This window comes from Natrix helvetica (genome assembly GCF_964273705.1).
Source record: "Natrix helvetica genome assembly, chromosome: 13".
In the NCBI taxonomy this organism is placed as follows: Eukaryota; Metazoa; Chordata; class Lepidosauria; order Squamata; family Natricidae; genus Natrix; species Natrix helvetica.
The window spans coordinates 4268453-4295614 of NC_138557.1; the positions used below are offsets into that span (position 1 = coordinate 4268453).

Consider the following 27162-nt stretch of genomic DNA (forward strand, 5'->3'; position numbering starts at 1 on the left):
GGGGAATTCTGGGACTTGAAGTCCACACCTCTTCCGGTCACTCGGATGGACAAACATCACCTTAAGCCATGATTTATGACTCACAGTGGCTGGTCTACATTTTACACCACCACATTCCATGATTTGGCTTGATTCACTTATAACTCCATAATTCACATAACAAATGCAGTGATTTACTGAACTGTGGCAAAAACGTTGTAAAATTAGGTGCCAGTCAGTTAACCTCGCTTAGCAAAGGAAATTCAGGTCCCAATTCTGGTTAAGTCGAGGATTACTTGTATCGTGGTGCCAACTTCCTCCTAGGGGGTGTTAGCACAGGCCATTTTAACTAAGGAACTGATTAATGGATTCAAATAAAAAACAGCATTCAATTTACAGATAGTTTGAATTCCCACAAGGGGCCAGTTCGAAGCCTGCGGGTTTTCCCCCCCCTTTTCTTTTAAACAAATAGCAGAGAGATGTCAACCTTTTGATATTTACCAGAATTTTGCTGTGCTCAGTTTTGAAAGAAACACAAGTAACCTCTACAGATACCAGTACCTCTATTTATCATCTTTTGGCAGTTCAGGTGATTCTGACATTGGGAATTTCTTCTGGAGATTGCTGGTACTGATAATGTAAGGATCTGATTTTCTTTTCTTCTTTTTTCTGCTGAAAACTCTATTATTATTATTATTATTATTATTATTTTACAAGACAATGCAGTCTACCTTATCAGCTTTTCTCCTGATCATCTGAACTTGTGTTTATGCATGGTTTTAAATCTTTGCAAAATGCAAAGCAAGAAAAATAGGTCCATGCTGGAAAAGAGAAGCAAGTAAAGGAATTTTCTAACCACTTAGCAACACCTCAGGGTCCTCAATACATAAGAATTTATTGGTGTTTTAAAGGCTTAGAAATATCTTGCATTTAAAAATACTGCTATTTTCTGAATGTCTGGCTTGCAATCCATAAGCCACAATCTTTTACCTCCATGTCCGAGACAGAGTTTATAGACACAATTATTTTATCACAAAATGTAAAGCTGTATTCAGAAACCAAATGGCAACATTCAAAATATCGTAAAAACGAAGAGCATGAATTAAAACCAGAGCAATTGGCGAAAGCACAATCCTAGGAACACCGAAACTCATTTTATAAAGACTCTGAGAAAGAGCTAACTTCATTAATAATCCATTTGAAACTTCTTATCAAAACCTGTTCTCAAATTATGTTTATGTACAATTCTGTTCTTATTTCATCATAAATCAAGGTACTATAAAAACATACTCGGGGTTGGCATTTAGATTTGATACACACCATGAATTTCAAGACAGAGAGACAAATTCCCTGCTTTTTCCTCCTGTGGCTGAGTATCTAGTATCATATATCAGAAATGTGTTCAATCCAGCGTTAATTTGATAAAAACTATCCATTTTAACAATGTTTGCAGAATAAAAGGGCTTTCACTCTGTTAGCTGTGGATCATTCAAGCTATATATCAGCTTGTCCTAGCACATTGCCATTTTGTTATTTAAACTTAACCACAACAATGTTAGTTTCAGGATTGGCAGCAATAAATATAATTGGGGTGTTTTTTTTTTTTTGCAGTGTTCATGAATGCAAGGAGGATGTGACTGCTTCTTCCAGCTTAAAATGTCTCTGTTTATTGAAGTACCCCTTTTCTGGGGAACAAATGGAAAGGTTCCCATTTTTAATTAATTAAGGCACCTTTAATTAAGGCCCACCGAGGCGTTTAGCACTCAGAATAGCTCCATCCCGTTGATTCAAGGTGGAGAAGCAGCTGGTCACAGTAGATTGGAGTGCGGTGTTTGTGTACGACTCCTTCGATTTCCTTCGCCAAGAGGTCTGGATAAAGAACGCCCCCTTCTTTCAAAGTGTCTGCAAAACAGAAAGTGGCTGGAGTTGTGAAAATTGGCTTGGGCTTCAAGGCATACAATTTCTCAAAAACAATTTTTGGAACACCGAAATTGAGCCGTAATTATTTCCTGAGAGGTTGCCACTAGGAAGTTGGAAGCGATTTTATCAAGCTACTTAAAAGTGATTAACTTTCTTTAAAAAAAAAAAAAATCTCAGGAAAACCAGAGCTTATTGAACGGCACTAATTACCTAAAACAGCCGATTGGATATTTTGGTCGGGGTCATCCAGGTGAACTAACAACTCTTGGTAGAGGACCTCAATGTTGGTTTTCAGAAGAGCTTTTGTCTCTGGGTCGTTTATACATCGGAACCAACTGGTTAAGGCAGTGGCGGCTGCCAAACGGACATCGTGCGAGACGTCATCCAAGCGCTTCAAGAGTTCTAAAGAAGAAACTGCAGGGTCATTTCCCGGACTTCGCGAATATGGGAATTCTCTGCACGACTGACGTGACAAGGACATTGCTTCCCACTACGGGGCAACGCAGAGAAACCAAACATCTTTAATAAACCTTCCATTCATTTCCCTCAGTTTTAATTCTTGCGTTTTTCTACAACTGCTTAACTTAAAGGGGAAAAAAAACGCGGAAAAAAGGTTACGCCGACGAGCATGATTCTTAGTTGAAAAGCTTTTGACAGAACAATTTTCTGTTAAATGATACATTTCTAGCCTACGTATTGAATTAGTCGCTGCTTTTTCTCATACAGCCCTTTCTACGTAGGAAATTAAACCCAAACACGACGGGTTATCAAATGCTCCTGTGAATATTGCAAGAAAAATTACTTGACACGTTTGGCTATGACAGCAATGTTTTTTTCTCCTATATTGTGTTGTTACTTCAGCCACAATTTAGCAGACCAGAAAGGGGTGGGGTGGGGTGGGGAGGAGGAATGTATCTAGAAACTGGAGTCACTCTCAATCTGTGTTTTTCAAAGTTGTCAAGTTTGAAAAACAGTCTGACTAAACAGCCAGGTTCTCATTCCAGGGAAAGGTAAAAAGATCGAGCCAGGCCTGCTACTTCTCCCTCTAAAATACCTGGATAAATTTTGCTGAGTTCGGGCTGTTTTCTGCAGCTGTCTAAAAAAGTCCTGATAATTCGGCAAGACATCAAACGGGTCATTTTGGAATCTTCTTCCAGCGTCACAATGATCGAAGGCATCAGGGCATCCTTGACGTTTTGCAACTGTGAAAGCAAGAAACCACCAGATTTAGGATTTAGGCATTTGTTACGTAATAGGCATCTGGCGTTTTGACTCATGATCTCAAGCCAGACCTGTTAGAGAAAGAACACAACATATCCAGCTAAATGTAAGAACTGGGGCAAAGATTAAAGCAGACAATTTAAAGAAAGCATCCTTTTAGCAGCCATAAAGGTAAAGGTTCCTCTCGCACATATGTGATAGTCGTTCCCGACTCCAGGGGGCGGTGCTGATCTCCGTTTCAAAACCGCAGAGACAGCGCTGTCCAAAGATGTCTCTGTGGTCATGTGGCCGGCATGACTAAACGCCAAAGGCGCACAGAACGCTGTTACCTTCCCACCAAAGGTGGTCCCCATTTTTCTACTTTTGTGGGGTGGGAGTATCTTAAGTAAATAGATTCCTTGGGTTGAGGAATCTCACCCCAAACCTGGTCACATGACTACCTAGCCACGCCCACCCAGCAGGTCCAGCCCCCCAAAAGTGTGAGGGACCGTGAATCGGCCCCCTGTTCAAAAAGTTTGAGGACCCCTGGTATAGAGTATAATTTTATAGGTTCCTCCTTGTTTGAACCAACCTTCAGGGAAAAGTTCCTTGTTTTCACTGGCAGGAAAAGATTAGCAGAGGATACAGGAAACAAAGGGGAGAAGCATGCAAATTAACCATCTCATCTTTAATTGGAATTTTATTGCACTGGGTGTCCCTACTGTTTTTTCTCGCCCTTCTACTTTGTTTAATAGCTGTAGAAAGTTCAACTGTGAAATGACAACGCAAAGTCAAAAGCACCGCACAGCCCCAAGAGAGGGACTCGCAATTATGTTTCTCAGATTGCATCAGTCACGTGCTGCACAGAGGATGACTTTGAAGCCGAGAGTTTTTAAGAACAGTGCGTGATGTCGTGCTGGAAGGAAAGACAAAAACAAACAATTCCCACTAATAATATTGGAATGAATAACTAAATAAACACAGGCAAGACCTTTGCCTAAAGTAATTCTCAGCATCCTTACGGTCGAGAATTTTTTTCCCTGTTTTTCTCAAGAGCTGCTCTTTCCACATTCTGAAATCCAAACTGCTCTGATTTCTGCAGATTGCACGTGATTTTTGTAATCCAAGGAAGCTAATTTAATAAGCGTCTTACCCTCTTGCCCGTTGTGACAGGTTTGGGTGACAAATTGATTCAAGTTAGCAGTTCGTTCTTACTCCAGGAGATGGTGCTCCTGGTCCAAATTTCTGTTCAACGCCCCACCTCAATCTTGCCTTGCCTACTTGAGCAATCAAATATATACCTGCCGTTTCCCCCCCCCCCCTTTTCCCTTGCCTCCTCTGCAGCACCTTAAGAACACCTTAAACTAGTGTTTTTCAAACTTGGGCCATTTTTAGGCTGTGAGGGCTTCAACTTCTAGAATTGCTGGCTGGGGGAATTCTGGGAGTTGAAGTCTACACCTCGTCAAGTTGCCCAGTTGGAAAGTCACTGCCTCAAGCAGGATTTTTTATTTTATTTTCTGGGATTTAGAACCACGAGGATGGATAGGAAGCTAGCACGTATCCATTTTGAAACCCCCCACCCCCCAGATGCTCAGAGACTGGGACCCAGGCTTAGATTGATTGATTTCAAGATTAATGTCCCTGATTTAAGTCTACTTCAGGCCTGGCCTTTTCAAAGCGTAATGGGTGGAAGTCTCTAGTAAGAATCCTAGAGGTTGAAGCCTGACATCAATTTTTGAAAGCCAAGTTGACTTGAAGTCGAACCAAGCCACCTCAAAGCTTGTCCTGCTGTAAATTACTTTTTTTTTTGTCCTTTGAATCAGGATCTCTCAGCGGTCCAGGTCTGTTTGGTCTCTCCTGTGTTAAAAGGTTGTTTTGTGTCTTTTAAAATACTGATTTTTTTTCCGGAGGATTGAATTGGATAAGATGTGTATCAGTCAGCCTAATGGCCGGGACTCATTTTGCCAGACGTTGAAAAGCGAGAGCAGGTTGACTTTCTCACTGAACAATGGGATAGAACCAGTTCGACCCTTTGAAGTTAAAAGGAGATTAGAAGCTTGCATTTTTCCCCCAAACAAAAAATGCTCAAATTTCAAACAAACTCCCCCCCCTCATCCCAGCCCAACACATCTGAGGGTTTCAGACTGGGGGGGGAGGGGGGAGTTAAGACACCATTCTTTCCTTGTTGGCTTGCTGCTGACTCCTTTTTACCTCTAGCATAGCTTTTATTTTTGGGCAGAATCCCAGGCTAACCTATCCTTCCTAAGCACTAGTTTGGCAAGGCTTTAAAAATCATTTTAATTTAATTTCGTAAGCTCACATGTTGCCCAGCTTATTGTAGATTCCAGAAGGCTTATATCCAACCTCCCTAAAAACACAAATTAAAAGCAGTAGCAACCTCCAACCCCAAGTCTTAAAGATGCCAAAGTTAGTGGTTAGGGAATTCTGGGAGTTGAAGACCCCAAGTCTTAAAGTCACCAAGGTTGCTAGCTTGGGAATTCTGGGAGTTGCAGTCCACAAGTCTTAAAGTCACCAAAATGGCTGGGGAATTCTGGGAGTTGAAGTCCCCAAGTCTTAAAGATGCCAAAGTTAGTGGTTAGGGAATTCTGGGAGTTGAAGTCCACAAGTCTTAAAGTCGCCAAAATGGCTGGGGAATTCTGGGAGTTGAAGTCCCCAAGTCTTAAAGTAGCCAAGATTGGACATCCCTGTCCTAGATGGCTAGATTCAACCTGGAGCAGCATTAAGACGAAGCACAGCTTGAAACGCTGACCTGCTTTTCGAGGTGACAGTGTGTTTCCTTGCTGGGTTTTCACTGAGCTGATCTGATGTGATGTTTGTGGGGAAGGAGCAGTGGGGGCACAGGACATGTTACCTCGTCTGGAGAGAGCAGCTCACTGTAAATCAGCGCCCAGAGGCAAGCCACAGCCGTGGTACGGATGGCAGCTGCTGTTCTTCCTGCCTGCCACTGGAGATTAGGAGACAGGATGTCTTTTATCACGATCTCAAGGTAGTTACCGAACTGCCTGGAGCCAAAAACAAAAAGAGGAGAAGAGAATGAAAAAGCTTTGTGCAAACGTGCTGGAATGACGGGGAGGGAGGATGAAAAGGCACATTTTTAAGACTTGAAAACAAGAGGACCCCGAACAGGAAGAAGAAGAGTGCAGGAACAAGAAAACGGGGAAGGTTTGGGGGGGGGGGGGACGAAAAGCCTAATTGATGACAGAATATGTTAGCAATATTTCATTACTTCGGATTTCTTTAGGGGAAGGGGAACAAATGGACGTTCTGTAAGCAGTATTTCAGGAGGAACGGAAGGAGGAAAAGACCTCTTCCCTGTCCTCTTCCTGGACCCCTTACTTTCAGGTTGAACCCGCCCCAGGTTAACCTGAAGGAGTTTTCGGTTTAAAATTCCAATATTTGAGGGGCTGCCACAAAGAAGGGGGGGGGGGGTCAACTTTCCAAAGCCCCAGAAGGCAGTCTCAGTCTATCTCTGTTTCTGTCCCTCTGTCTTTCAGTCTCTCTCTTTCTCTGTCTCTGTGTTTCTCTCTCTCTGTTTTCTCTTTGTCTCTGTCTCAGTCTATCTGTTTCTGTTCCTCTGTCTTTCTGTCTCTCTCTCTCTCTCTGTTTTCTCTGTCTCTTTCTCTGTCGCTCTGTCTCAGTCTATCTCCGTTTCTGACCTAGTTACTTGCGGGATCGCATCCTCCCACATACATCCCTGCGGCCAATTCGCTCACACAGGGAGGGACTTCTCCTGGTGCCGTCCACTAGGCAATGCCAGCGGGCGACACCGAGGAGTAGGGCCTTCTCTGTGATGGGCCCAAACCTCTGGAATGACCTCCCCCCCGACATTAGAACCACTTCTGACCTCCGCTCCTTCCGGCAAAAACTGAAGACCCACCTGTTCCGATTAGCAGGCCTGGCATAATTCAACTGTCCCTCCTGGCAAATATATTGTATCTGGTTATTTTAGGGGTTTTTTAATTTACTGTATCTGTTTTTAGGGGTTTAAATTTATATTATATTTGCTTTGTACAGTTCTTTTAACTACATTTTAACCTCCTCCATGTCAACTGTCAACTGTACATATTTAATTTTATTGTATCTTGTTATATTTTGTATGAACTGTACACCGCCCCGAGTCCCTTTCGGGAGAGGGGGCGGTCTAGAAGCATTAAATAATAATAATAATAATAATAATAATAATAATAATAATAATAATAATCATCTGTCCTTCTGTCTTTCGGTCTCTCTCTCTGTCTTTCTCTCTCTCTCTCTCTCTCTGTTTTCTCTCTGTCTCTTTCTCTCTGCCTGTCTGTCTCTTTCTGTCTCTCTAAAAGGCAAAAATACATTTGCTACAGGTGAAAATCCACTTCTGAGGAACTGACAAAGCTTGCCAAGCTTCCAGCAGGACATGATTCAGTAAGAGGCAAAACCTTTCCGATGTTCCAAGTCAGTGAGGACAGAGCTCTTCTCATGGTGCCCTCCGTCTTAGAAGGGACGTCTCTAGGAAGTTCCAAATGTGGAGCTCATCAATATCAATGCTCAACCGACCAAACTAAACTGGATGTTCTTTCTTGCTCCACTGAGGACAACCTTCCTATTTTGCTATATGGTGACACAAGGTCACTATTCAGATCCTCTCTCCCCACGGGACAATTTCAGCCTCGATCACAGGGGGGGAAAATGCTGAAGTCAATACTCAGACGGTAGGAGCGATGCAATAAATCTCCTCGTTCTGGCAAGAGCTTGTACGAGGTGCATTATTTATTCATTATACGGAATATCTCATTTCTAAAATAGTCACAGGAACACACGTAAATAATTCATAATGCAACTTTGTTCGGGTCTTGAAAGACGTTCTTTCAGCATTTCCCCCCATTTTTTTTTTCTCAAATGCCGACCTTTGGTTAAACAAAGATGGCTTTTCAAAGATCTAGCCATTTTCATTTTGATCCCGAATAGGAATCGATTCCTTCCCGGCCGTTCGATGAAAGACCCAATCGAACATTGCCTGGGAAAAAAATGATTTTGCTGGGTTTTCTGCTACCCAAATGTTGTGGGATCGGTCATTATTTTTTGCACTTTGGCGGTAAATTAACATGAAGACAGCAAATGAACGTTACGGATGGCACCCTTTTTATAAGGGAGTCCATAGCTTGGTTTATAAAATTGGAGACCCCTATTCTGCATCCTCTCCTCCTCCAGCAGGTGGCATGTAAGAACCAGTTGCCAAAAGGATGGTAGCCCTACACTCAACAAAATCATATCGTAAAGACCAGGGTGCTCCCAGACGGTTAACTGAATGCCTCTCATTGTTCTATACAGATAAGAGAGTTGGAAGGGACCTTGGAGGCCTTCTAGTCCAGCCCCCTGCTCGAGCGGGAGCCCCTCTGCTAATTCAGACAAGTGGCTGTCCAGTCTCTTCTTAAAAGCTTCCAGGGATGGGGCACTCACGTCTGACTGGTTAGACCGTTCCACTGGTTAATTGTCCTTATTGTTAGGAAATTTCTCCCATGTTTGGGAATGTCTTCCACGTTTGGTGGAAAGCATTTTGGATAAAACAAGGATATATAATGGGAGAGTTATCGTAGTTCCTGTACAGTCTTCCATTTACGGGTTGCAACTCTGGATGGAAGACTTCTGGAATTTGTGATCTCTTTTCAAGCTTCTGAAAAATACTACAATCTACTGGGGAGGGATAAAGGATGCAGGAGTAGGTTGCTGGGGGTTCACACGGGTTTGGGCGATCCTCTAACTAGGATTCTGCCCAGTTGGATGAACCCTTAATGCCACCCGTGGCTGGCCCCTCCTGGCTTGTTTGTGGCCTCCGGAGGGCCTCTGGCGTGCGGGGAAAGCAGTTTTCGCTCTCCCGGAGGCTCGAGGAAAGCCTCCGGAGCCTAGTGAGGGCAAAAAATGCCTCCCCCCGCCCCCGCGGTGCAGGAGGCTGACTAGGCCACGCCCACCCAGCAATGGGGCAGAGAATCGGCTGCTGCAATTTTTGAAGCCCACCCCTGGTGGCACCTGGCCCTTAGCATGCAAGGGATTGATTGATTGATTGATTTGCGGGCTCTGAAAAGATATTCGTGTCCCTTTTCTTACCCAGTGTGCAAAAATGCAAATGCACAAAAACGGTGTATCACAACGCCGGTTTTTTTTTTTTTTTTTTAAGCCAGATCGTTATCGGGCTTTGCAATCTTTGCAGACCGGAAAACGTAATCAACCTGAACCGACTTTTCCAAAGAAGGCTCTTTTCCTCCATTCATTATTATTTTAGGTTCACCGTGAAGGAAACCCACACAGCTGTTTTCTTCTTCCAAGTGATTTTTTTTTGTCAGGCTCCGGTTTTGGCTTCGAGGTGGTCTGGGCTAAATGACCCATGGGAACTCTTTGCATTTTTCCACCCCTTGTAATGGCTTGTTTTAATCCCTTCAATAAAATGTGTCAAAAACCACAAAAGGGGGGCTTTACAAGAGCCACTCACTTTGGAATGTCTTCCGGGAAGGCGAACTATGTTTAAAAACTGCATTTTTAAAAAAAAATTGGAAGAAAAATATCTCCTGAAAATGCTCTCCTTCCCCCTGCCTCTGGCATCTTTTGTCTTTCCTCAGAGTCAAATTCATCCTATTTCAGAAATCTCTCCTCTTGCCTCCCCCCCACCCCCAATAGTCCATCTTGCCTCCAGGACCAGTTGGCTTGATGGCCAGAAAGATATTTCAAAGGTCTCCCTATGCCAGGGGTGTCCAAACGTGGGAACTTTAAGACTTGTGGACTTCAATTCCCAGAATTCCCCAGCCAGCCATGCTGCCCTATGCAATAAGGTTGCAACAGGGTGCAGGGGTAGGCAGCTGGGGGGGGGGTTGCAGGGGTTTGGGAGAACCTCTAGCTAAGATTCTGTGCAGTTCGGAGAACCCCCAAACCCCACTCCTGGCTGGCTCCGCCCACCCTGCCCCACCCCTACCCACGTGGCCTGTTTTGAAGGCAGATAAGTGCAGGGCACACATGGAGGCTTGGGGAGGGCGAAAAACAGGCCTAGCGGAAGTTGGCGAAAGCTGCAAACACACACACACACACAAACCCGCCGTGGTGCAGGAGGCTGCCTAGGCCGCGCCCACCATGGCCATGCCCACCCAGCAACCAGGCAGAGAACTCCTTGCTACAATTTGTGGAGAGGGAGGGAGGGAGGGAGGGAGGGAGAGGGAGAGGGAGAGAGAGAGAGAGAGAGAGAGAGAGAGAGAGAGAGAGAGAGAGAGAGAAATCCTCTCACCAAAGGTGAAAGCTTTAGGAGCACCTTTTCTACATAACAAGCTTGCACAATCACAAGCGTGGATCTGAAATCATAAACACAACCTGGGTGGTAAAATCAACATTAAGCTGAAGTCTCTTGACAAGGTTTGGACGGTGCCCCCTGGATGTTTCTAGGTCTGTACTCTCCTTAGGACAGCCCATTCAAATTTGTAGGGCCGTCAACCCACACAAAATGATTTTAGCAATAGCACTTAAGACTTCCTTCCTTCCTTCCTTCCCCAAGCAATAGCAGGCTTATATCCCGCTTCACAGTGCTTTTACAGCCCTCTCTAATCAGTTTACAGAGTCAGCCTGTCAATAATCTGGGTCCTCATTTTACCCACCTCAGAAGGATAGAAGGCTGAGTTGACCTTGAGCTGATGAGGCTCGAACTCCTGGCAGTGAGCAGAGTCAGCCTGAAATTCTGCCTTCTAATCACTGTGCCACCACAGCTCTATTTTGGGCAGTAGAGATTTTTTTTTTTTTTAAAAAATGTGGCTTTCTTTCACTGCGTCTTGCCTGGGACTCAATCCTATTTGCCTGAGAATTCTTATAACTGTGAGAAAACCAATTTACATCTAGTCTTTAGAAATCAAATGCAAAATCTGTGTTTTGCCAACCTGACAAGCTGACTTTAAGATGGGTGGAGTTCAGCTCCCAGAACAGCTGACTGGAGAATTCTGGGAATTGAAATCCACACATCTTTAAAAGTCAGCCAGGTTGACAGACGCAGATCTAAAGGATATGAAATCAGGCTCTTACCCTTTTGAATTGACCGTCTCGCCTGGGCTCTGAAGCAACTGGGATAAAATAGAAAATAACTTTAGCCGCATCCGAGGGTCCCTGGAAGTGTGAAGGCAGGATTTAAGAATGGAAATAAAATCCTTCAGGACTTCGGCAATCAGAGGCCCTAGGAAGAGAAAGCGGGAGCAGTGGAGTTCTGTACCAGGTGAAATTAGCCTCTGAAAAGAGCGATCCCCTAATGGGGAAGTCCGGTTTATTCTGGCAATCAAATCTCAGTTGAATAAGTTGAATTATGAACAGACGGAAAAAGCAGAGACATCACCCTGCCAACACAAGTGCGTCTAGTCGAGGCTATTGTTTTCCCAGTTGCAATGGACGGCTGTTGATGGTTGGACCATAAGGAAGGCTGAGCGCCAAAGAATGGAGGCCTTTGAACTCAGGTGCTGGAGAAGACTCCTGCATTGAGTCCCTTGGACTGCAAGGCGATCCAACCGGTCAGTCCTAGAGGAGATCCACCCTGGCTGCTCTTTAGAAGGCCATAATCCTGAAGACAAAACTCAAATGCTTTGGCCAACTCATGAGAAGGAAGGACTCCCTGGAGAAGATTAAGGCATTTGAACTCTGGTGCTGGAGAAGACTCCTGCATTGAGTCCCTTGGACTGCAAGGCGATCCAACCGGTCAGTCCTAGAGGAGATCCACCCTGGCTGCTCTTTAGAAGGCCAGATCTTGAAGAGGAAACTCAAAGACTTTGGCCACCTAAGGAGAAGGAAGAAGGACTCCCTGGAGAAGAGCCTCATGCTAGGAACGATGGAGGGCAAAAGAAGAAGGGGAGGACAGAGAAGGAGGTGGCTGGATGGAGTCACCGAAGCAGTCAGCGTGAGCTTCAATGGACTCCAGAGGATGGGAGGACAGGAAGGCCTGGAGGAACGTGGTCCATGGGGTCGCAACGGGTTGGATACGACTTCGCATCTAACAACAACTTGAACAGATTTCTGGGAATGCAGCCTTGCTAGGACTTGACAAACTACCGTGTTGTCTCATTTCACCTGGGACAGAAGAGTTAGCAAACTGCTTCAAGAATAAGCTAGGCAGCACAAACCTTCTCTGGGGTGGCTCTCTCCCTCTGGGACATCATCCCTCCGGAGAGAAGATCAGTCCCACTTTGATACTCTTTTGCAAGACCCTGAAGACCTGGTTCTGCCAATGGGTCTGGGGATCCCAGAGTGATATGCAGCCCATCAAGTGGCTGGTCTGAATGCTGTCACTAGGGAGGTTGGGGGTTTCTTGGGTTTTATAAGGGGTCTTTTTCTTTGTAAGCCACCCAGAGTCACTGTGAGTAAGCTGGGCAGCCAAATGAACATTTTCTTACTGAAATAGATAAATACAAGCTGCCTTCGCATCTCTTGGTCCATGAACCCCCGAGCAGGGAGGTTCAATTCCTGCCCGCTTCCAATCTTCTCACCTGACTGAGTAGCAATGACGTCCAACTGCAGGAGTTCGGGTGAGCAGCAGCTCCAGCCGTGGTGAGTCGAGGACAGCCATTCCATCAGCTGAGATATGTGCTGCTTGTATAAGCCGGTGACATCCCGAATGTGCTGGACCTCAGCCAAGGCACTCATCGCTTCCTCCAACTGTAGGAATGGGACAGAGACAGGGAGAATTGAGGAAGGAATGCAGGGAGTCCTCGACTTACGACCACAACAGAGCCCAAACATTCCTGTTGCTAAGTGAGACATTCGTTAAGTGAGTTTTGAATCCCTGCAGTTGATAAGCGAGTAACAGGGTTGTTAAGTGAAGTGGCCTTCCCGCGTTGACTTTGCGTGTCAGGAGGTCGGAAAAGGGGATCACATGACTCCCCCGGGACGCTGCAAGCGTCATATGAACCAGTTGCCAAGCATCTGAATTTTGATCATGCGACCATGGGGATGCTGGAAAGGCCATAAGCAGTGGTGGGTTCCGGATCCCGTTCCAACCGTACCCGGCGGTGTCCACATGGATGTGCACAGCGCACGCATGCATCTGAGCACCTCCGCAAGCCTCTGCGATGTTCCAGCTGCTCTGCGGAGCATCGTGGAGCCGCTGTATTAGCCATGCGCATGCGTGGAAGCCTTAAAAGACCGGGCGGGCCCTCCGGAGCCCCGTACCAGAAGGGTATCCGGTGCTTTGGGCAGGCTCTGGGATGCGCATACCGCCTGCAACCCACCACTGGTCATAAGTGTGAAAAAAAGCTCATCTTTTTTCAGGGTTGTAACTTGGAATGAAAGCGAAAGAATATTTTGGACAGGGGATGCGACACTCAGAAAAATACGCCCTCCTTCCCTTAGTCATCCTCCATGGAAAGACTGAAGGCCAAGGAGGTCCAGGCAGAAGAAGAACAGGGTGGCTTCAAAATCTAAGGGACCCGTTTGAACAAAACTCAACAGGACTTTTTTTGTGCTGCTGTTGATAAAAATAGGATCGCCAACATCTGATGATGGATGTGGCACAAGGAGAACTTTGAATGGTCAGTAAACGAACTGTTGTAAGTCGAGGACTACCTGAAGGTGGATTGTGGCAAGCATTTGGCCTCTGCAGTGCTTTGGAATTGAAAGAGAAGCGGCAATTGGAACATGCCAGCTGCCTGCAGCTGTTGGGAAGTTCCTTCAAGCAGCCGCGTCCTGGGAAAACGCACATCTGCAGGAGGCTTGATCTGCATATCCACCTTCCCTCTGAAGCATTATATCGGCCTCCCCCCAAAATATAGGAGATACTTCTGGTGCTAAATCAGTGCTCTGGTCCAAAATCCCCCCCCCCGCTTTTTTTTTTAGTTCTTTCCGGTGAAAGCCTATTTGAATGCTTTTAGCGATTCAGGACTTGCCTAATGAACTTCCTTTTCTTTAAAACAGATTTATCCAGGAATCCTTTTTTTAAAAAAAAGAAAGAAAGAAAGAAACAGCATCCCGAGACGAAATGCTTAGATTCTCTTCTTCCTGAACAAGTCTAGGCATCCGGATTCCACAAGGCACAGTTACCCCTTTGACCTTTGACTGTGCATCAAATACTCTTCATGCTAATCTGCGTTTGATTTTTACAGTTTTAAAAGGTAACTTTCAAAATTATGGCTTGGGGGCGGGGAGAGAAAAATTGCCTGTCGGTGGCAAAGAGCTGTAAATTTCAGGGTAGTTTTATCGTGCCCAGAAGCAACCAAACAGGAAGCCGAATAGCCATTAAGCGAAGGAGTTGAGTCGGGCAGCAAAAGCTTGCGTAGGCCACCAAAGAGTTTCCATGAAAAGATGGCAGCCTGATTTAGTTGGAATTTGACTGGAGAAGAAAGTGATTTATGGGCATCGCGAGGGTCATAAACGAAGGGGGGGGGGGACAACATCCATTATCGGAAGCATCTCAGGTGCCGGCCTCCGATTTTAAAGGATGCCTCAAACTTTTTAAAGCTCAGCATTTGGGGGGTAGTGGAGGTGAAAAGGGCAACTCCTAAAGAAAATACTGAAAGGAAAATATTTTCCTTCCCTGACCATGGAAAGGACCAAGAACCTGGAGAGGATGAAGGAGGATCCAAATCCAGTATTAGGCAAAATACTGGATCAGTGACCTGATTTGTTAGAAGATTTCTTGAATCTCTTTATTCTCCCTTTCTCCCTCTTTTCCTTCCTTCCTTCCTTCCTTCCTTCCTTCCTTCCTTCCTTCCTTCCTTCCTCCCTTTCCTCTCTCTCCTCCCTCCCTTCCCAGGCCCTAAATTTAGAAGATTTGAGGTTTAAAGGAAACACTTTATAGGACCAGGTATCAAAGGTGCACTAAGCGTTGCCAATTCTGTACTTTCCAGATCTGTGGCTAATTTTTTTATAATTCAAGTAGCCTCTGCTAATCAATCCTGGAATTGTGAAAAGGCGAAGATGAATGTAAGAGCTCGTTCCAGATGTCGAATCACATTCTGCAACAATAAGAACCTTAAGCAGAAATGGCATTCGGGGTGGCTACCTTTACATGTAAATGCCCAGCGGTTGGTATTGCCATGATGGTCACCAAAACCTTGGTGAGCTGGAGGCTTATTTCTTTGCAGTCTTCCTGGCACAGCTCAACGAGATTTTCCACGCAGCAAAGCAGCTGCTCCAGATAAAAAACCTGCCAAAAACACCAAAAAGAAGCCGTTATTCCATGCTTCCCAGAAGGCGGAAACGGAATTTCCCTTCCTGTTTTGCTCTGCTTGGCTCAGGCGATCCGGTGTGGGCTGTTTCCCACGGATGTTCTTAGCAGAGAAAACCTATCTGCCTCTTCCTCTCTCATCTCCAAAGGAGCATATCAAACAATGTACTGTATCTGCAGAGGTGAAAATACCTGTCATACTTATACAGAATTTCCCTGGAGACAGGCTTTTACATTAAATTGAGTTTGATATCCCTGACCTACAAGGTCCCTTCCAACGCTGTCATCTGAGGATGAAAAGTTCCTTTGAACCAGGCCCTTGTTAATGAAGGCAAATACATATACATGTCCTAGGATAATGTTGCAAGATCCAATCTGGGTCAGCCACCAGGATGAGAGGCTGACAGCTTCCGGACTCGTGCTGGAGCCCATCTTCAGGGAATGTCTCTGTACTGGAAATGAGCAAGAGTCCAAAAGCTCAGAAGAGTAAACCCCTCGTCCCGGTGACCAACCCAGATCGGATCTTGCACGATGCCCTTGGATTGGACGTGCGCCTGAAGCCAGAGGCGCTAAACTTTGCAGAATGTGCCGATGCCCGCTTCGATCAGGGTTGAGTTGGGGTTCTCCCTCACCTCTTCAGTCCGCTGACTGACTTCAGGGTTGCAGAGCGCATTGCCAAGGGACACCAAGTGAGGTTGCAAGACTTTGCGGGGAGATCCCCGGATAACCGCCGCCAGGATGGCGAGGTAAGATGCCGTGGGTGCTCTTTCAAGATCGGACAGGATCAATTTCAGCGAGATCGTTGGGCTGACAAAAGCGCCAATCAGCTGGGTTGCTTTCAAACACTGTTAAAAGAAAAACACACACACAGAGAAACTGGTTGTAAGATGCTAAAGACCAAATGAATGCAATGGAGCTTCCCCGTCCCCCCCACTTTTTTTAAATGAAGAATGGAGGGTGACAGCTGCTTTCTTCCTTTTCTCATGCTTCAGGAATTGCCTCGCAGGCCTTCGGCTCCATCCCTCATTCACGATTATGTACATTTCATTCAGGTGTAGCAAACCAGCCCAAAATAAGCACTCCTGCGTCTTCTTTCAGCACAAGCCTCTCCAGCTTCCCCCTCAAATGAACGGAAGCTCTCAGTCCCTCTTAGGCAGAGATTTACAGTATCCCTTTCACACAGCACTTCCTCTGCCAGCTTGGAAGGAACAAAGACAAGATTCTACCTTATGATCAGGGGAGCCAAACTGGATTTCTTCGAGGGCCGGATCAGCCTTGTACTTCTCCTCCGCGGGCTGGCTGGGGGAGAGGGGGAGACGGGACGGATGGCTCCTGCAGCGCCCTGCTGGCCAAAACGGAGCGTGGAGAGACCGTGCGCAATCCCCCGCGCCTCATTTTGGCTGGCAGAGTGCTGCAGGAAGTCATCCAGGAGCCCCATTTTGGCTGCCAGATGCACTCCGGGCCGGTCCTTTGCTATTTCCAAGCCGGCCCCACAGGCCAGGTGTTAAGCACCCCGTGGGCTGGATCTGCCCCACGGGCCTTGAGTTTGACACTCGTGCTTAAGATGATGGGTTATGGGCTCTCTAAATTGTGGTGGGGGGAAATATGCCTTATTGGTTTTCCTTTCAGAGAGAAAGAGGAATGGGAATGGGGGGGGGGAGCAGCCTAAGGTTGAACAATAGAGGTCACTTCCTTCTTGGCTGTTAAGAGGGGTCCCAAAGAAAGGGCATCTTAGGAACCCTAAGATAGAAGCCAAGATTGATTCATCAATAATCCTGGCCACAGCTCACCGTTAAGCCTATCGTTATAGGAAAAGTTGACGTTGTTGAATAGGGAGTCCATTTCAGCCTTGTCTCACTGACCTGGAAGATTCTCTTGAGGATTCAGAAAAGTGTTTTTTTTAAAAAACAACAACAACACCACTACAGGTAGTCCTCGGTATACTACGGTTCATTTAGTGACTGTTTGAGGTTACAAAAATGACTTACAACTGTTTTTCATAGGATCGTTGCAGCATTCCCGTGGTCACATGATCATGGGAATCAGACGCTTGGCCACCGACTCATGCTTACGATGGTCGCAGTGTCCCGGAGGGGGTCGCTTGATCCCCTTTTGCGACCTTCTGACAAGCAAAGTCAATGGGGGAAGCCCGATTCACTTCAGAACTAAGGGTGAAGTTAGTGTGACTAACTGAAGAGGTAACGTAAGAAGAACCGTATTACCAACTGCAGTGATCCGCTTAACAACGGTGGCAAGAAAGGCCCCAAAATGGGGCAAAACTCATGGGACAACTGTCTCACTTAGCAACAGTAATTTGGGGCTCCATTGTGGTCGTAAGTCGAGGACTGCCTGGAGTCCCTACCTGGAGATGCTTAGGGGTTAAACAAACACGGGAATCTAGAACTCAACACTTTAAACTTTGGCCTCTCCCTATTTGTGAAGGTTCAAGAGATGCCACCAAGAATGGCCCCCGGTGATATCATTCCGCTGACAGATAACAACACCTGGAGAAAAAACTGTATTTTGCTTGCTACGTTTGTTTGTAAACCACGAAAGGAGCTCGTGTTCCTTCCAGACAAGACAAGGGAACCAGCAAGCTGGGAGCACATAAGCCTCTAGATTTTGAATCTTCATCAGGGCTCTTGCCAGCATACCTTATTACTGTGGGAGGATTACAGGCAGAGAAGGAGAAAGAGATAATATGGTCAAATTAACTAGAAAGGTTGTGAACTGCGCATAACTTGCAAATGGAATTTATCCCCCAAAGGCGTTTTTTACATTTTAATCTCCTGCTTATGATTTCTGAAAGGCTCTTAATACTCCACCTTGGCCAGCCGCACAGGTGAAACACAATTTGTACAATCTCATCACTGATCGGTACAGTAGTCAAAACAGAAGTATACTTTGCTTAACGGTACCGTATGAAGTTTCTCGTAGGCTTTGACCCGGATAGGCTGATTAACAAAATCAACGGCCTTGTGGGTCAGCTCCCATACAGTCAAAAAGCAGGAGGGGGGGGGGGAAGGTGACGTGGGATTTGGGGCCCAGAAGATTTTATTATCAATCATGAGATGCCCGATACTGTGACACGGGGAAAAAAATTCTCTGAAAACTTTCAGGGGAAAAAGTCAGTTCCACGTCTTATTCGTCCCACTTCTGTGCACGTTGAAATAAAATTAATAATCACAGCTCAAGTCAAATCACAATGGGTACTATAATCAGTGTAATATGTTGGACTGGTTACTTGGGAAATCTGCCTATATTCTGCCCAGTGACGGTGGGTGGGCTAGTCTGAGAGAGAGTGGCTGGCGATTGGCCCAAATTCACCCAGCTGGCTTTTATACCTAAGGCAGAATTAGAACTCACCATCTCCTGATGATTAGTCCAAAGTCTAGTTTTTATGCGTAAGGCAGGAGTAGAATTCCCCATCTCCTGGTGACGAGCCCAAAGTCATCCAGCTGGCTTTCATGCCTAATGTACGACTAGAACTTACTGTCTCCTGGTGACCAGTCCCAAAGTCACCAAGCTGGATTTCATGCCTAAAACAGGACTAGAACTCACCATCTCCTACTGATTGGCCCAAAGTCACCCAACTGGTTTACATGCCTGTGACTAGAACTCACCGTCTCCTGGTTTCTCGCCTGGTGCCTTAACCACCAAACCAAATATTCTCGCTGGATCCAATCTCTGTCAATTTTAGGGTAGCAGAGCCTCCTTCCCCCAGCAGAGTTTGGAAAGGAGCACACTTACATTGCTAACCACGCTACTTTCTTCATCCGAGCACACACGGTACAACGTCCGCAGGAGGAGTTCCATGTGTTGCGTGATATGGTCCTCCGCATGCTGTAACAATATAAAGAGGAGCTGAGATGCCTTTACTCGGGTGCCTGTGACCCAGTCGGCGATGTCGTGGCAGAGGCCGGGAAGTATTTTGAAGAGGTTTCTGGTTACCAGCTCTCGACATCCCAGATCCGGACGAGTTACTAGGTGAAAAAGAAAGAAGGAAAGAATTCAGGGAGAGGCAGCAAAAATGTCTCAAGCTCTTCTAACAGTCTCGATTTGAAATCGGAAAACGATACCTGGGCGACCAGTACGAAGGCTTGGGGATATTCCCAGTGATGGGATTCAAATAATTTAACAACCGGTTCTCTGCCCTAATGATTTCTTCCAACAACCAGTTCACCAAACGGCTCCGAAGGTTAACAACCGGTTCTCTGGAACTGGCTGAATCCCTCCACTAGACATTCCACACCCGTGAATACCTGCCTCCAAAATTCACCCTAAAATGTAGACGCCATTTTCTCAAAGGCTTTTTTTGTCTTGTTTTTATTGACCCAAGGATGAAATATATGGAAAACTATTATACAAAGACTTTGATTACAATAACTGAAATTTTTGCTGTCTTTTTAGTTTGGTTTTCATGGTTAACCTCACATTTTCATTTGGTGCTACTGTTCCCTACCACTTTGGAGAGTATCTGTGTGTGTGTGTGTGTGTGTGTGTGTGTATGTGTGTGTGTCTCCCTCTCTCACACCCAGACACACGACTATTGCGATGTGTGAAAGATACACCTTTGGGAAGTGAAAACACACAAAGTTACTAGCAGTGGTTTTTTTGGTAAAAATAACGTTGCTTGAAGAAAGAAGATGATTTAAGGCGGGTAGGGAGCGGGGTGGGTGGGTGGGAAAAGGCTTGGAGCATCTCAGGGTCTCGCCTGTGGCTCTCTGCTTGTGTGGCTAACACAAAGCAAAAGTTAAGACAGGATGCAAAAAGCAAAAAATGCAGGAGTGTTTGTGAAGCACCTACTTAAAGGGAAGAACCTTCAAAGGTGCTCTGAGATATGACTTCTTTTTCATGGAAGAAAAGCCTTGGGACTATAGAAACTGACAGCCGGCAACAAAGAGGTCAAAGACAAAAAATCTCGCTGAGAAGATGAAGATGAGAATGGTGTCCTTTTTGACCAGAGGCGCTGTTCCGCCCCCCCTGCACCCCCCTCCAAACAATTTTGACTGGCCTTTTTCAACAGTTCCCTTCATTCCTAATGCGCAAATGCAGCTATTTCATCGAATGTATCTCACTGCTGTCAAAAGCTTCTCTCTCTCTCCACCTTTCCTTAACTTGTCTGCACCCACAGCCCGAGGCGGTGATTTCTCCCCCTCCCCTTTTTTCTATAGAAAGCCAATCTATTGTTAGGATGGCTTTGAGCTCTTTCTCTCCTTCTCCAACTGACCTGCAATCTCTGTCAAACAGAGATCAAAGAACAAAAAGGGAGAAGTGTCAGGTTCATTAGCTTGCAGCTAGGAGGAGACTGGGGTGAAAGAGAATCCTTGGTGGAAAAGCCAGGACAGGGAGGGAAACTGACAGGTGTGTCTTTTAGTGGTAAAAAGAGTTCGCTCTTTCCCAAACCATTAAATAAACGGCTGGTTTATTAAAAATATGTCATTTACAGACAAATGTTGGAAATCTAGGTGAAATCAAAAGGCAGAGAAATTAGCCCAAAGGACATTAACAGGCAAGTTAAGTGGCATCTGACCTTCTGTGATTTTGGAAAACAAGTAAAATAGCAATAGCACTTAGACTTATATACCGCTTCACAGTGCTTTACAGCCCTCTCTAAGCGGTTTTACAGAGTCAGCCTCTTGCTCCTAACAATCTGGGTCCTCATTTTACCGACCTCAGGAGGATAGAAGGCTGAGTCAACCTTGAGCCGGTCAGAATTGAACTGCTGGCAGCTGGATGGAAAACAAATGGTATCTTTTTAATATGGGTAAACCTGTTGCCTTCAAGCATCAGATTGTATGCTTCATTTCTGAACTTCAAAGCCATAAATGAGACTCCTAAGGGAACACAAACACATTCTTGCATTCAATTTTGGCCATCTTCTGGTTGCATGAGTAGATATGTGAAATGGAAGCCTAATCCCCCAGCCTTCCTTAGAGGCCTCTGTCTTTCTCCAGCTACTTAAAGAAAAAGAATTGTTCATTTTCCAACTCAGCCTGGGAGGAAGGTGTAAGGACACTAACAACAGCAGAAATATAAATTGAACTTAAAAGATCTTGAAAGTGGAAGACAACTATATTGTCCCGTGTTAGGATTCAGCTTCTCAATGAACCTATATATATTATTATTGTGTATGTTTTATATGTATACATATACATGTACATACATACATATATAAAACATGCTTATATATTGAAGTGACCATGAAAGCAATATTGTTTCACGTTTAGTCTTGAGCTATGGCACATTTGCCAAAAAAGCTGCCCACCATGGAAGGTTTATATGCCACATCTTTAAGTTTAACATAGAGAACCAGAACAATCTAAAAAAATTTAAGGGAAGGGAGTGAAAATTTACCAGGTCAAATTCTAAAATGTCACACAATTATCTGTTAACTTTTGTTAGTGGAGATACAATCTAAAAATGTCACAACGCTTCTAAATCAGACAAATTCCAGTGTAAATAATAAACAGATTAAAAAATAGTAGGTCATAACAGGGCTTGTTCCTTAACAATGGCTAAATTTTAATCCGTTGATAAACCTGCCAGTAATCTGTGGGACTTCTGGTTAGGAGTTGGGGCAATTACAATATTTAAGAAAGTGCATGACATGAAAAATCCTGCTCAACTGGGCAGATTTTAGATTAAACTTGTGCAAACGGACTGGCCTATCTTAAGGAAACCATTGTTCATTTGGGAATGGAATAAGAAACCCCAAAAGTCCTTCTCCTTGTATCTTAATTTATATTTTCTCTTGAAAGCATTCCTTATACCTTATTTTTTAAAGTTATACATTAAAACCTTGGGGAAGTAATTTGCAAAAAATAGTTTGCTCTATGAACATTTTACACTGTACTCACGTCCTGGTGGATAATAAGAAGGCTCAGCATAAAAATCCAATTTATCCTTAATATCGTCTTCATTTTCTTTTTCCCACTGCAACCCCACTTTCTTCCAGTAAGTTAACGCCAGCTCCCTAAACACAAAGCAAAATAATCACAAATATTGTCGATTCTATGCAAAATATATATCTTGAAAAAGTGGTTGCATAAGAAACTAAATCTGTTAATTTTTTTTTTTTAAATAACCCTTGGAGATTTCTGACTAAAGCTGGTCCCAATTGTTCTTTTAAATCAAGGACTACATGTATATAAGAATACTTCACAATTGCACAGGGTTTTTGATGGTATGATAGATAGATAGATAGATAGATAGATAGATAGATAGATGGATGATAGGTAGATAGAAGATGGATGATAGATAGATGATAGATACTGTAGATAGATAGATAGATAGATAGATAGATAGATAGATAGATAGATAGATAGATAGATGATAGATAGATAGATGATAGATGGATGGATGGATGGATGGATAGATGATAGATAGATTCTTTGCTCAATGTTAGAGCTCTAACATCTGCATACAAGTTTAATTTCACATACATGATATCAGACAGTCTGTTCATGCTAAGAATTCTGGAAGTTGCTATCCAAGACATCCAGAAAACAGCTGGTATAGAGGAATCTTTGCAGATACAACAGGGCAAGCCAATGTTGTTGTTTTCTTTTACAAGTGTGCAATGTGACACCTTTTTTTAAAAGGGGGTGGAAATTCAATGGCCCAATTGTGTTTGGCACTTGTGACGTCACTGACCATAGACAACCGCTCTGCTAGTGTAAGATAGACAGTCTGAATTTGACTTACTTATTCTCATGCATTTCATCAGTCAGGCCACTGAGTAAGAGAGGGATCAATTTATGGAAATAGGAGTAGCGATCCCGCAGGTGCAACAGCCATTCACCAACTACGCTGATAACAGCCTCTCTGACCTGAATGAAAGATCGGGGGGAGAGGGAGAGAGGGGGAGAAATCCGTATCATGCATTTTGCAATTCCATCCAAATCGAATGGTTTTGCAGGAAGAAACTTGAGCTTACAAAAAGTAATGAATTTAAACCCTGGCCAAATGTTACCTGTGGAATGTCATCAAAACATCGCTGGGCGAGGTGAGAGAGCACATCATCCAGCGATTTGACGTTGCCGAATTGGATCACGGACCCCGTGGCATGAATGACAGCGACACGGACCTTGTAGTGCTGGTGGGAAATGGCCTGCATTAAAGGACTGATCAAGCTTTCCGACTGCAGGTGAAAATGATCTGGAAGGCGGAAAGGTTTTATTTAGTGACTGGAAATGGTAGAGAACAGCCCACTTTAGCGTTTGTTCTAAGCCAGGCAGTGCTTGGTTCTTAACTGCTCCGAGGCGGATACCAAAGACATAAAACAAGGCTGACCTTAAACTGCTGTAGCTCTGCTAAATGTTTCTCCAGATGGAGCACACTTGCAATGTACTGCAATTTTCTTCCAACAGCACATTACATATAATGATCCATACCTACATTATTATATATATGGTTCCATATATGTATTATGTGCATGTGGGTTGATATATACTGTGTGGTACATGTGGTATGTGAATGCATACAAATATAAATGTCATACATTTTACACACACACACATACACTTGCTCAACAGCGAGTGGGTGGCATATAAATTTAATAAACTATATTGACCTATACATACAATACTTTTTATGGGCCATGATCTATCATCATCTATCTATCTATCTATCTATCTATCATCTATCTATCTATCTATCTATCTATCTATCTATCTATCTATCTATCTATCTATCTATCTATCTATCTATCTATCATCTATCATTCATCTATCATCTATCTATCTATCTATCTATCTATCATCTATCTATCTATCTATCTATCTATCAATCATCTATCTATCTATCATCTATCTATCATCTATCTATCATCTATCTACCTATCATCTATCTATCATCTACCTATGTATCTATGTATCTATCTATCATCTATCTATTATCTATCTATCTATCTATCATCTATCTATCATCTATCTATCATCTATCTATCATCTATCTATCATCTATCTATCTATCTATCTATCTATCTATCTATCTATCTATCTATCTATCTATCATCTATCTATCTATCTATCTATCTATCTATCATCTATCTATCTATCTATCATCTATCTATCTATCTATCTATCTATCTATCTATCTATCATCTATCTATCTATCATCTATCTATCATCTATCTAATCTATCGATCCATCCATCCATATCTATCATCTAACCATCCATCTATCTATCTACAGTATCTATCTATCTATGGTATATCCATCCATCCTCTCTCTCTCATCTTCTATCTATCTATCCATCCATCGACATACACACATACATTATATGTATAAAATATAAATTCTCTCTCACGCAAGACCCCCCCCCCCCGCCACACACACATTGACGTCGGGACGAAAAGCCCCTCGGAATCCTAACCTCCCCAGAAAGGCCGCCCTCTCCCTCCCTTTCTCCTATCAGCCGGGCGTTCCCGTTCCCATCCTCCCCTGCGGGACCCAGGTGCGAGAGCCGCGTGGGGCGGGGGCGGCCCACCTGGCAGGGCGGCTGCGGCCGCGGAGGCCGCCTGGCATCCCTCCCGCTTGGCGGGCGGGAAGGGGTCGAGCAGGGCGGCCCGGAGGACGTCCACCGCCTCGGGCAGGAAGGGCGCCAGGGCGCTCCGGTCGCAGCGGCGGAGGAGCTCGGTGAGCAGCTGCAGGAGGCCGAGGCGGAGCTCCTCGCAGGCCTCGCCGGGGCCCTGGGGCAGAGCGAGCCGCTGGGCCAGCGCCGGCATCACCACGGGCAGCGCCTCGGCCGGGTGGGCGCCCTGGGCCAGGCCCAGCCGGAGCAGCTCCAGCGCCAGCTCGCGGCACCGCTCGGCAGGGTCGCCCGCCAGGCAGCGCGTCAGCGGCCGCAGCAGCATCGGCCCGAAGACATCGCGCACCGCCGACGGAGGCCCTTCCGCCAGCAAGGCCCGCAGCGCGCCCAGCGCCCGTAGCCGCGCCGACCGCGACTCCTCCTGCAGCCCGGGCAGCTGCCGCGACACTGCCTGACCGAGGCCGGCCGACGAAGGGCCGCGGGCCTCTCCGCTCAGCTCGGCCATGCTGAGGGGAAAGCACGCGTTGCTAGGCCGCCGGGCCGTTGCTAAGGGCCCGCGCGGCGGTTTGTTTTTTTTTTGCGACAGGCGACGCGCTTGACGGGCCCCGCGCTTGACGGCTGCGCCGGAAGGCCGCACCAAGTTCTACCTCAGGCTTCCTGAGTGGGAGGGGGGAGGGAGAGAGAGGGACTTCAACTCCCAGCATTCTCTAGGACTGTTTCTCAACCTTGGCTACTTGAAGATGTCCGGACTTCAACTCCCAGAATTCCCCAGCCAGCGAATTCCGGACATCTTCCAAGTGGCCAAGGTTGAGAAACACTAGGAGAATGAATGTTTCTGTATAGGTCGTCCTGGACTTATAGCAGTTCGTTTAGTGACCGCTCAAATGGTTCAAATCAAATAAAACTTTATTGTCAAGGCACATGTGTACAATGAAATTTCTTTCTTTGTTTTATTTACTTAGTTTGTCAAGCATGTACAAGATAAAAAGGTAAAGGTTTCCCTTGCACATATGTGCTAGTCGTTCCCATCTCTAGGGGGCACTGCTCATCTCTGTTTGAAAGCCGAAGAGCCAGCGCTGTCCAAAGACGTCTCTGCGGTCATGTGGCCGGCATGACTCAACGCCGAAGGCGCACAGAACACTCTTATCTTCCCACCAAAGGTGGTTCCTATTTTTCTACTTGCATTTTTTACGTGCTTCCAAACTGCTAGGTTGGCAGAAGCTGAGGCAAGTAACGGGAGCTCACTCCGTTATGCGATACTAGGGATTCAAACCACTGACATTTCTGATCAACAAGCTCAGCGTTTTAGCCACTGAGCCACTGCATCCCTTATATACAAGATAGCAGGTATAAATATAAACATGGATATAAATGAAAGAAATGAATACAAATAAATGGGGAAAGTGGGACAGGGACGGAAGGCAAGCTGGTGCGCTTATGCATGCCCCCTTTACAGACCTTTTAGGAATGGGGTGAGGTCCACAGTAGGCAGTTTGAGGTTGAAGCTGTGGGTGGTTTGAGGATGTAACAACGGGTAGAGCATTCCAGGCGTTGCTGAAGTCGTGTTTTCTGCAATTGAGTTTGGAGCGGTTTACCTTGAGTTACTTATGACAGCAGGACTGTAACTTTGTTGCTTGTATCCTTACGATTTATATAGATATTATTTGTTTCCTGATTTCTCATTTGTAGCCTATGACTATCATTAAGTGACTTGTACCTTATGATTCTTGACGAATGTGTCTTCTCTTTTTATGTACACTGAGAGCATCTGAACCAAAGACAAATTCCTTGTGTGTCCAATCACACTTAACCAATAAAGAATTCTATTCTATTCTATTCTATTCTATTCTATTCTATTCTATTCTATTCTATTCTATTCTATTCTATTCTATTCTATTCCTTATTCTATTCTATTCCTTATTCTATTCTATTCCTTATTCTAGTCTATATTCTATTTTATTCTGTTCTCTTCTGTTCTATTTTCTATTCTATTCTATTCTCTAACTCCTATTCTATTCATTTCTATTCTATTCCTTATTCTATTCTATTCTCTTCTCTATTCTATTCATTTCTATCCTATTCCTTATTCTATTCTATTCTATTCTCTGCCCTTCTCTTCTCTTCTCTATTCTATTCATTTCTATCCTATTCCTTATTCTATTTTATTCTATTCCCTTCTCTTCTCTTCTCTTCCCTTCCCTTCCCTTCCCTTCCCTTCCCTTCCCTTCCCTTCCCTTCCCTTCCCTTCCCTTCCCTTCCCTTCCCTTCCCTTCTCTTCTCTTCTCTTCTCTTCTCTTCTCTTCTCTATTCTATTCATTTCTATCCTATTCTTATTCTATTTTATTCTATTCCCTGCTCTTCTC

At 44.9% G+C, this 27162-nt stretch overlaps 1 protein-coding gene across 1 annotated transcript; it reads right to left on the minus strand.

The window, feature by feature from the left end:
• Window positions 1-835: 835 nt before the first annotated feature.
• On the minus strand, window positions 836-25449 carry DNAAF5 (dynein axonemal assembly factor 5). The gene is made up of 13 exons (XM_081965674.1): window positions 24758-25449; window positions 23241-23425; window positions 22973-23097; window positions 22126-22241; window positions 19016-19248; window positions 15898-16110; window positions 15101-15244; window positions 12591-12759; window positions 11146-11293; window positions 5972-6122; window positions 2954-3101; window positions 2110-2301; window positions 836-1881 (listed from the first exon to the last, which is right to left on the minus strand). Exons 1-13 carry the CDS (start codon window positions 25302-25304, stop codon window positions 1736-1738), a joined length of 2517 nt encoding a protein of 838 aa, XP_081821800.1. The 5' UTR covers window positions 25305-25449; the 3' UTR covers window positions 836-1735.
• Window positions 25450-27162: the final 1713 nt, after the last annotated feature.